Source organism: Fukomys damarensis, unplaced genomic scaffold (genome assembly GCF_012274545.1).
Source record: "Fukomys damarensis isolate Sample0158 unplaced genomic scaffold, DMR_v1.0_HiC HiC_scaffold_17, whole genome shotgun sequence".
Taxonomy (NCBI): Eukaryota; Metazoa; Chordata; class Mammalia; order Rodentia; family Bathyergidae; genus Fukomys; species Fukomys damarensis.
Window position 1 is genome coordinate 33,754,224 of NW_022900929.1, and position 11,117 is coordinate 33,765,340.

General features: G+C 39.0%; 1 protein-coding gene across 8 annotated transcripts in view; it reads right to left on the bottom strand.

Annotated features, from left to right (window-relative positions):
- Stard9 (StAR related lipid transfer domain containing 9) overlaps positions 1 to 11,117 on the bottom strand; it is a 117,565-nt gene that overhangs the window by 55,200 nt on the left and 51,248 nt on the right. For all 8 annotated transcript variants that reach the window (XR_780389.3, XM_010624791.3, XM_010624793.2 and 5 more), the window contains 2 exons: positions 8,522 to 8,591; positions 6,755 to 6,827 (listed from right to left, as the gene is read on the bottom strand). Coding sequence is in view for 7 of the 8 variants with exons in the window: in XM_010624791.3 (XP_010623093.1) it covers positions 6,755 to 6,827; positions 8,522 to 8,591 (143 nt within the window). In the remaining variant the exon portion in view is untranslated. The remainder of the gene's footprint in view (positions 1 to 6,754; positions 6,828 to 8,521; positions 8,592 to 11,117) is intronic.

Here is an 11,117-nt window from a genome sequence, read left to right on the forward strand (position 1 = left end):
CGTTTGAGATTTTATATAGGAGGCTTTTTTTTTTTGGTACCAGGTATTGAACTCAGGACCTTGTGCTTGTGAGGCAGGCAGTAGCTAAATCCCCAGCCCTTGGGAGGCCATTTCTATTCTCTGATATGATAGTAGACCCAGAGGCCATGAAGCTCTTATAATATCTCATTGATCTGGGCAAAATATAACTGGCCAAGATTATGTGAACAAATGTGTATAAACAGAGTCCTGCCACATGGACCGCATACTATTTAACCTGGAGGCCAAGTGCTTATAAAAATTTGGAGAGAGGACAGCCACAACTAACTAAAGACAAAATGAAAGGACCCCATCTCTGTGATCGTTGCCTATAGATCCTGTAGTAAAGGTGGCAAAATGGATTCATCCTTCTAGTAGAATAAAGCCAGTCCTGGCCAGGCGTAGTGGCGCATGCCTGTAATCCCAGCACTGGGGAGGCTGAGGAAGCAGGAGGTTCACTATGAGTTCGAGACCAGCCTGGGCTACATAGTGAGTTCCAGGTTAGTCTCAACTACACAGTGAGACCCTGTCTCAAAAAAAAAAAAAAAAAGAAAGAAAGAAAGAAAGAAAAGAAAAAAGCCAGTCCCATCAGAACTGTCTGAAGGAGAAAGCTACTCCCATGAGCTCTGGAAGACTCAAAAAGCAAGACTCTAGTGCTGATACAAGAAATGTAGAAATGTGATCTACATCTCATATTTGGGTTCATCATGAAGTCTTTTGTTTTTTTGGTTTTTTGAGACAAGTGCTGGGATTACAGTCATGCACCACCATGCCCCACCTTTCGTTGTTTTCTGACAGGTTTTTCTTTCTTCAACCTAGCCAGTGAGCCACAGCACCCCCAAAGTAGCTGGACAGCAGGTAATCCTCAGTAAGGAAGGGCTACAATCCCTTCCAGCTTGAAGCAGCTATGGAAGACGAGATCTCCATTCCCTCAGCACCCCATAAAGAATTATGGGGAGGGGCCAGGGATTTGGGTTAGTGGCACCACACCTGCCTTGCAAGCACAAGGCCCTCAGTTCGATCACCAATTAAAAAATAAATAAATAAAAGAATTATGGAGATTTGTGTCTCTCAAGAGGAAATGACATAGGAGATTAGAGCATGGCAAAGCTGGCTGGAGAGGGCCAGGGATTTGGCCCAGTGGTTCCGCCACCTGCCTTGGAAGCACAAGGGCCTGAGTTTGATCGCTGGTACCAAAAAAAAAGCTGGCTGGGGAAATAGGTATCAGTTATTTCACAAGATCCCAGAACATACACAGAACACTTCCCAAAGCCCTACACATGGACTTCTCGAGAGAACTCGAACAAGTTTTCAATAGCATGGCCTAGACCTGACATCAGTCAGCACCACCTCTCTTGGATTTCAATGAGAGAAATACAAGTTTTCACAGGTTTCCTCAAGACTGGATGGCATAAAAGGACATAAGAAGAGCTTGCTGTCACAGCTTTCTTCACGATAGCCCACCCTGATTTTTCCAAGGTGTATTTTTCTCTTGCGTTTTCCTCTCACTCAGCCCAAGTTTACTCTGCAAAGCCAATTTCTCTTTCACTTTTCACTTTTACTTCACAAATAAATTTTACTACTACTTTTTGGTCATTTCATTCAATTCTTTGTTCAAGAGGAGAAGAACCTGGAATCCAACTCCACAAAGAGGCAAGCAACCCAAAACTCAGCAACATCTGATTGGTGAGCCACTTTCAGAATGAGCTACCCAGGGGCAACCCACTTTCCAGTCCCCTATTCTGTCTCTCTTAGAAGTCATCTTTCTCTCAGAAGGAGCTACCTGATAAGAGTATAAATATACCATGATTATACATTCACCTTTTGATAAACATGGGGATATTTGCAGTTTTGAGCAATTACAAACAAAGCTACTATAAATATTTGTAAACAAGGCTTTTTAAGGATATATGATTTCTTTTCTCTTAGGTAAATAACCTACAAGTGGAATGGCTGGATCAATTAGTTCATGGAAATTTAACATTTAAAACAACTGTCTATACTCTCTTTTAAACCTGTACTTTGTACGGCCACCAGTAGTGTAGTGTGAGAAGACCAGCTCCTGTACATACTTGATAACAGCCAATATAAACACTTTTACATTTTAGCCCTTTTTTTTTTTTTAATTTAAAGACAGGGTCTCATTAAATTGCTTAGGCTGGCCTTGACTTTGTGATTGTCCTGTCTCGGTCTCCTAATGAGCTGGGATTACATTTGTGCACCATCATTCTCAGCCAGTTTTAGCCAAAGTGTGGGTAATAGCAAGTCATTAAGTTTTAATTTACATTTCTCTAATGACAGTGATGTTGTTTTCAAGCATTAAATTGCTACCTGTGTATTTTCTTCAAAACTTTTGACAATGTTTTGAGCTGTGTTGTTTCTGAGATAGTTCTTTATATATTCTGGACATAATTCCTTTTTTGTTTGTTTTTGGACATAGGGTCTCAATATGCAGTTCAGTCTACTTTGAACTCCAGTCATCAATTCTCCCTGCTTCAGTCTCCTGAGAGCTGGGATTACAGGTATGCACCACTATTCCCAGCTCTTGGACACAATTCCTTATCAAATGATTGTTTTGCAATTAAAGTTCTCTATATGTGGCTTTTCTTTTTAAGTCTCTTAACACTGTCAAACAACAAACAAAAAACAAAACACTCTCAAAGAGCAGAAGTTTTAAATTTTGGCAAATTTCAAAGTTTACTTTGTTCCTTTGTTCATTTTGTGTGTTTAGAGCCATATATAAAAAATGTTTGGAGCCAGGGATTTAGCTCGGTAGCGTTACCTCCTGCCTCACAGGTGCAAGGTTCTGAGTTCAGTCCCTGGTCCAAAAAAAAAGTTCACCTGACTGAAGATGTTGTGCCTATCTAGTGCAAACTCAGGAGTTTGAATTTATACCCAAAATCTATACCAGTTTGAGTTAACTCTGGGACACAGAGCAAGACATGGTTCAAAGTTGCTTTTTATTTCTTTGTTGTGTGTTTTTTCTCCTATGGGTACTCAACTGTTACACTATTACTTGTTGAAAAGATTGTATTTTTGTCCACTGAATGGCCTTTGCAATTCTTTTAAAAATCAGTTACCAAGCCAGGCATGGTAGTGCACACCTGTAATTCCAACATTCATCAGGCTAAGGCAGGAAGGTCGCCACAAGTTCAAGGCCAGCCTGGGCTACACAGTGAATTCAGGGCCAGCCTGAAATACAAAGGGAGACACTACCACCAAAAAAAAAAAAAATCAGTTACCAGCTGGATATGGTGAAACACACACCTGTAATTCCAGCACTTGGAAGGCTGTGACACAAGGCCAGCCTGAGCTACATAGTGAGTTCAAGGCCAGCTTGAACTACTGGTACATAGTGAGACCCTGTCTCAAAAAACAAGTAAACAACAACAAAAAAATACAATATGCATGTGGATCTCTTTTAGAATTTTTTTGTTTTTGTTTTTTTGAGACAGGGTCTCACTATGTAGTTGAGACTGACCTGGAACTCACTATGTAGCCCAGGCTGGTCTCGAACTCACAGCGATCCTCCTGCCTCAGCCTCCGGAGTGCTGGGATTACAGGCGTGAGCCACCACGCCCAGCTTCTTTTAGACTCTTTAGTTCCACCAATCTGTTTTTGTTTTTTGAGACAGAGTCTCAATATGTAGTTCAAGCTGGTCTTGAATTCAATATACAGCCCAGGTTAACCTCAAATTTGCAGTGATTCTCCTACCTCAGCCTATTGAATGCTGAGATTACAGGTATGCGCCACCCACCATGTCTGGCTTTGTATTTCTACCTTAACATTAATATCACACTACCTCATCTACTTCAGCTTTATTCAGCTTCAGTTTATTGTGGAAAATGTTCATGTACACTTGAAAGCAAATATTAAGTGAAGTCTTCTGTAAATGGCAGGTCATGCTGGCTGATAATGTTTAAATTTTCTATTATCTAAGTTTTGTCTGGTAGATCTACCAATTACTAAAAGCGAATACTTAAATCCCCAACTACTGTTGTTGAACTGTTTATTTCTCCTTTCAATTTTGTCCATTTTCTCTTCATGTACTTTGGAGTTCTGTTGTTGGGAGCACATATAATTGTGCTACCTTGATCTACTGACACTTCATCATTAGCAATGTCCCTTTTAGCTCTACTATTTGTCTTATAATACTTTTTGCCTAACACTGATACAGCATCCCAGCTCTTCTATAGTTACTATTTACAGTCCTTATCATTTTCCATCTTTTTAACTTCAGCCTATTTTGTCATTGAATCTAAGGTGTGCTTTTGCTGCTGGCACATAGCTGGATCTGATTTGAATCCTAGTGTGTTCACATTTAATGTAACTTCAGATGTGTTCAGAATCACATCTATTGTTTTTCTATTTGTATTTCATGTGTTTTCTGCCTTTCTCCTTGTTGTTACTGTTTCACTGCCCTCCCCATGTTAACAGTACAGCTGGGCTGGGGATTTAGCTCAGTGGTGCCACCTCCTGCCTCACAAGCATAAGGTTCATAGTTCGATTCCCGATACCAAAAAAACCAGTACAGCCATTCCTCTATATCCACAAAGGATTGGTTCCATGTCCTCTGTGGATAACAAAATCCAAGGATCTCAAGTATTTTCTATGATATAAAATAGCATAGTATTTGAATATAACAATACATATATCCTCCCACATACTTTAAATTATTTCCCATTTATTTAAAATACTGAATAATGCAAATGTTTAGCTATATAATTATTCAAGGAACATTGAAAATAAATTCTGTATATATTCAGTACAAATGCTAGCATTACATGCCTGATTACATGATACATAATATGTGGATATGGAGGGCCAACTGCACATGTTAGGGTACCATTTTAATTCCTATTTTTTCCAATACCAGGGATTGAATCAGGGGCCCCACACATGCTACACAACCATTTTTTTTTTTTTAAGACAGGGTCTCACTATGTAGCTCAGACTGACCTTGAACTTACTAGGTCATCCCAGCTGGCCTTAAATTTGCAGCGACCCTCGTGCCTCAGCCACCCAAATGCTGAGATTGCAGGTGTGTGCCACTACACCTGGCCTACTTAAGCATTCTACCACTGAGCTACAACTTCACCCCTTTTTATTTTTATATAAAGTCTGAATTGATCAGGCTGGCCACAAACCTTTTGACAAAGGAGCGAAACATCTTCACTAGAAGAAAGGTAGTTTCTTTAATAGATGGTACTAAAAAAACTGTCCTTCCACATGACAAAGATTAAAACTAGACCCATATCTTTCACAATATACTAACCTAAAATCAAAATAAGTCAAAGATCTATGTATTAAAACAGAAACACTAAATGTGCTGTATGATAGAACAGGTGGATCTCTCGAAGACAATGGTGTAGGCAAAGACTTTATGAACAAAATCCCAATCACACAGGAACTATCACAAAGAATCTACTGGGATCTTATTAAAAAGCTTTTGCACATCCAAAGAAACCACCAACAGAGTGGAGGGATAACCTATAGTATGGGAAGAATTTTTTTCCAGCTGGTCTCAGAAAAAGGACTAATATCTAGAATATATAAAGAACTAAAAAAAAAAAAAAAAAAAAAAAAAAAAAAAAATCAGACCCCCCAAATTTAAAGATTAAATTCAAAAATGGGAATCTGAAATGAATACACACTTCTAAAATGAAGTAGAAAGAGCAAACAAATATATGAAAAAATGTTCAACATCAGTGGTCATTCAAGAGATGTAAATTAAAACAATGCTGAGATTCCATCTCATTCCAGATAGAATGGCTGCTATCAAGAAATCAACCAATAACAAATGCTGGCAGGGCTGTGGGGAAAAGAGAACCCTTCTCCACTGTTGGTGAATGTGTAGACTGGTGCAACCACTGTAGAAATCAGTGTGGAGATTCTTCAAACAACTAAAACTAGAGGTTCCATGTGACCCAGCTACTTCCCTTCTTGGTACCTTCCCAAAAGAACTAAAGGCATCATACCAGTGATATATTTTCACCCATGTTTATGGTGGCACTGTTTGTAATAGTTTAATCTTGGAAACAGCCCAAATATCCATCAAATGACAAATGGATAAAGAACATGTTTTTTTTTTTAAATAAAAGAGAATGGAGCACTACTCTGCTATAAAGAATAAGCTTGAGACATTTCTAGCTCAATGAATGCACCTTGAGACCATACACTTTATTTATTTGTTTATTTATTTATTGGTACCAGGATCAAACTCAGGACCCTGTGCTTGCAAGACAGGTGTTCTGCCACTGAGCTAAATCCCCACCATGAGACCATACTCTTAAGTCAAATAAATCAGATACCACATGTTTAAATATCACATGTTTCTCTGGTATGAAAACCCAAAGTGGAAATAAGGACTAAAATGTATGACAGATATTGGGAAATGGGAAGAAAATGTTCAAATAAGAAAAGGATCGAGAGAGGGGAAAGGGGAAAAGAAAAGAAGGGATGAGGGAAAAAAGAAAGAATAGAAGGAAAAAATGAAAACAAAGCTTCTGTTAATGAGGGGAAGTGGGGTTGAAGGGAGGGGGTGGAATGAGAACAAAAGAAGAATCAAGATATATCATGTACAGTACAAATTCCCTATATGAATGTTATCATTATGTACATCTAAAATGTACCAATAAATATTTTGTTTCAAAAAAATCCAAAACAAACAAACCAAAGAAAGAATGCACTCAAAAGAGAAAAGAGGAAGAAATTGCACCAAGCAGGAGTAACCAACCTGTGAGTAGTGGATAGTGAAGATGGCATGGGATCTGCTGCTGGCTTCGTGAACATGGGTGGCTGCTGTGATTCTGTGAATAAAAGGGAAGGATTGTTTATGCACAAGGATTGTTTATGCATGGCAGACGCTGAAGTATCTACGGGGAATAAAAGAAAGGTTAGTCCTGAAGGTCACAGATGAGAATCATAAAACATCATGTTAAGTCTAGTACAGTTAGGAAATGGTTCAAAGAGGGCAGAAGCAGCACTTTATGTGCTGATAGCTGAGAAAAAAATACATTAGGTTAAACACCAACTCACACTAAAACACTTTAAAAAGTGATAAAAGCTAACAGAGTGAAAAGGGGCATGCTATAGTGTTATCAACCTGGAACAATATCCCTGAGACAAACCATTTAAAGAAGATAAGCTTGACAGAGAAGACTCTGAAAAAGAGAAGGGCTAAATTGTAGCTGGCCATGGTGGCACACACCTAAAATCCCAGCATTCTGAAGGCTGAAGGAGGAGGATTACCACTAGTTTGAGACCAGCCTCAACTACAGAGAAGGAAGTAAGGGAGGGAGGGAAGGAGTAGTAAAACAAAATATTAGAAAGGTTTGTTTGTGACAGGATCTCCCTACATAGTCCAGGCTGGTCCTGAACTCACCACGTAGCCCAGGCTGGCCTTGAAACCTCAGCCTCCAGAGTGCTAGGATTACAGGCATTTTCCATCACACCCAGCTCAGAAAGGCTTCTGAAGTGAGATTTCGAATAACATCAATATCATGTTTAAATGAGAGGGAATTCACAAACTCCCTTAGACATCTATTCCAGTGCTCACCACTAAAGCTGGGAGCATTCCCTTTATCTAAATATAAGTCAGTCACACTTTAGTTTTAAGGCTATCTCAGACTATTTCATTGACTTCCACTCTCATGGGAGCCTTTAAAATTGAAGAAAGGAGTAAAAATCTAGCGGCTTATCTCTTAATTCAAAGATAAAAAGAGGAAACTGTGAAGTCTGACAGTTAATAACAAAGAGTTCAGGGCATCATGAAGACCAGACACAAATTTCTCCAGGACAGTTCCATGAAAGCCCAGGGGAATGTTAAATTTAAGTATTTCCCTTTATTTTCAGTTAAAATAAAGGCCTTGTTATTAATAGTAAAACAGGAGACTAAATGGTTTTTTTTCTTCTAGGAAATAAAAGGTTTCCCCTAGGCATTAATTAATAGTCTTGGTGTTTCATAAAAACTAAAAACATAGAATGTTATCACAATTTTACAATAATTTTTAGAAGAGCCGGGCCGGGGATTTAGCACCATGGTTCTACCACCCACCTCACAGGTGCAAGGTCCCGAGTTTGATCCCCAGTACCAAAAACAAAACAAAAAGAAGAGCCTATAGCACTTACTTATTCATAGTGAATTCACAACACTTTTGGGGTGGTTACAAGTATCCAAAAGCAGAAGAAAACTTCTGATGTATTTTATTCTGTATTCATTTTTATCAAACCCAAGGAGATGATAATGCAGGCAAGAATCTATTCTTTGATCAAAGTAGCAAAAGCTGTATACTTTAGAGCAGAGTACAGCATCTCTTTCTGGACTTATTGCCTATTATAATTCTATCAAGAACAAAGCCCACTTTGTTTTAGCAAAAAGAGTACTGGCCCTCAGGCAGCACCCCTCACCCTGGGTTACTGCTATTCTGAAGGCCTCTTGGGGACAGAACACAGAACAGGAGAAGAAGGCTGGAAGAACAATGGGAACAAACAAACCCATTACCTGTTTGCTATTCCCTCCTCCAAGAGTTGGATTACTTGCTTATAGCTGGTAACTACGTGTTGAGATAGACCTATCAAGATTTGTGAGGGGGAGAAAAGAAATCAAATAAAAATTATGGTAAAGTTTAACCTTTTCCTTTAGGCTAATTTTAACACTGATATTGCATACCATCTGATAAGCAAGAATGAAGAAATGGCTAAATTCAGATAATAAATTAAATCAACAAACATTTACTGGACACCTCTATTGCCAGATACTATGACAGGCTCTAGGAACATGGGTTCTGCCCTCAGAGAGATTGTGTCCTGGAATTTGCGCTGACAATTCCTTGTAATTTTGATTATGGGCAATAAGAAATGTTTTCAGACATGAAAACATTAGCCTTCACTTGGCTCTCCCAAAATTCCTGAGATGACGGCAGGTACTATTCTGCCCACAAGGTGGCAGACCGAGTTTGGTACACAAAGTATAAAGTACCCATATGTCCATCCTCCCACAGTTCACAATCCTGAGAAGTTATACTATCTACACAAGACAGTACAACCAGGTGCCACAGAAGGAGGAGATGAAGTAAAGACAGCAGAGTAATGCTAAAGTCAGGCTCCATGGAAGAAAGAAGGAAGATTTGAACCTAGAAGGGGTACACTTTAGACAAGTAAAGAGGAATCTAGGGGCATGTAAGGAAGTCTTTATGGTTGGTACCAACCAAGCCACAAAAGACCTCTGCATGCCAGATTTTGTGGTGCCACCTGTGATCCCAGCACTCGGGAGGCAGGGGCAGGAGGATCACCACAAGTTTGAGGCCAGCCTGGACTAAATACTGAGTTTAAGATCAGAGAAAATACTTTTTTTTTCCCTGGATACCGAGGATCAAACTCAAGTCCTTGTGCTTGCAAGGCAGGCGGTGGAACCACTAAGCTAAATCCCTAGCCCCCTGAGTTTAAGATCAGACTGAATTGTACAGCAAGGCTCTGTCTCAAAGAAAAATACGCCTCTGCAGCTGAGCAGGGTGGCGCACACCTGTAATTCCAGCACTTAGAAGGCAGGAGGATCACTTTGAGTTGGAGACCAGCCTGGGCTACATATTGAGCTCCAGGTCAGTCTCAACTACATAGTGAGACCCTGTCTCAAAAAATACAAAAAAAAAGCCTCTGCAATTGTGCTAGAGAATCTCTGTACACTGTTAAGAGATTCAGAACAAAGTAACTTCATAGGCCTGTTGCTAAATACAATTACACCAAAAATGAACAAAATTTGAACAGTGATTGGATTGTCTATAATTACGGAATTATCATTACTTAGATGTGATAAATTGTGGTTATATTGTAAAATTACTTTTTAGGGTCACACACTAAAATACAGATAAATTCACGTGACATGGAAATAGCTTCAAAACAATATAGGATGAGAAAGAGTAAATGTGAACACAGATAAAGCAGGATTAACCAAGACTTGATGGTTATTGTGACAGAAACATAGAGTCATAATGCTAGTATGTCTAATTTTACATTATGTTGAAAATTGTCCATAATAATATAGATTTAAAATTCAAGTACAGAGATACTCTTTTGGTAATGGCAAACTACATATAAAGACCACTAAAGACAACTAGAAAAAGCTGTACAAAATATAGAAGACATCTGCTTGAAGGCAAAGAGGGATAACTAGTCAAATATTTCCACACCATTACAGTAGGGAAGGATGGAAGCCCAGAGATAAGAGTTTGATAGTCAATGCTCCATGCTATAATCTCTAGTGTGACCACCAAAATAAAGAGATAATGTGCAAACAATAAATGAATAGAGTAGAAACATGGAATAATTTTAAAAATAAACCTGAAAGTAAAAAATGCAGCAAGATAATGAGAAAACACAAAGTTATAGATTTAAACCCAAATAAAATTAGTAATTACATTAAACAGAAACAGACCACAGGCTCAAATTCAAAGACCAAAACTGTGACACTTAAGAAAAGCAAAGGGCAAACATTTTTGTAACACATAAATCTAAAACATAGATACAGAAAGGTTGCAAGATTTTTTTTTTTTTTTTTTTTTTTTTTTTTGAGTCAGGGTCTCGCTGTGTAGTTCCGGCTGGCCTAGGAACTCACTATGGAGCCCAGGCTGGCCTCAAAGGCAATCTTCCTGCCTTGGCTCCCGAATGCTGGGACAACAGACCTGGGCCTCCATGCCCAGCCTCCAGAAAGGTTGAAAGTTTTTTTGTTTGGTTTGGTTTTTTAATTTTTTTTTGGTACCCTGGACTGAACTTGGGTCCTTGTGTCTGCCAGGTGTGGAGCACCATGCCTGTAATGTCAGCACTCAAGAGGCTATGGAAGGAGGATCAGCCAGCCTGGGCTACATAGTGAATTCCAAGACAGCCTGAATTATAAAGTGAGACCCTGCCTCAAAAAAAACCCTAAAAACAAAATTTAAAGGGGGAAGATATAAACGTTAATCAAAAGGAAGCTAGATTAATTACAGTAAGGTCTGAGTGGTCTTTATTTATTTATTTATTTGGTACCAGGGATCAAACTTGGGTCCTTGCCTTTGTAAGGCAGGCGGCAGAACCACTGAGCTAAATCCCCAGCCTCTCTCTCT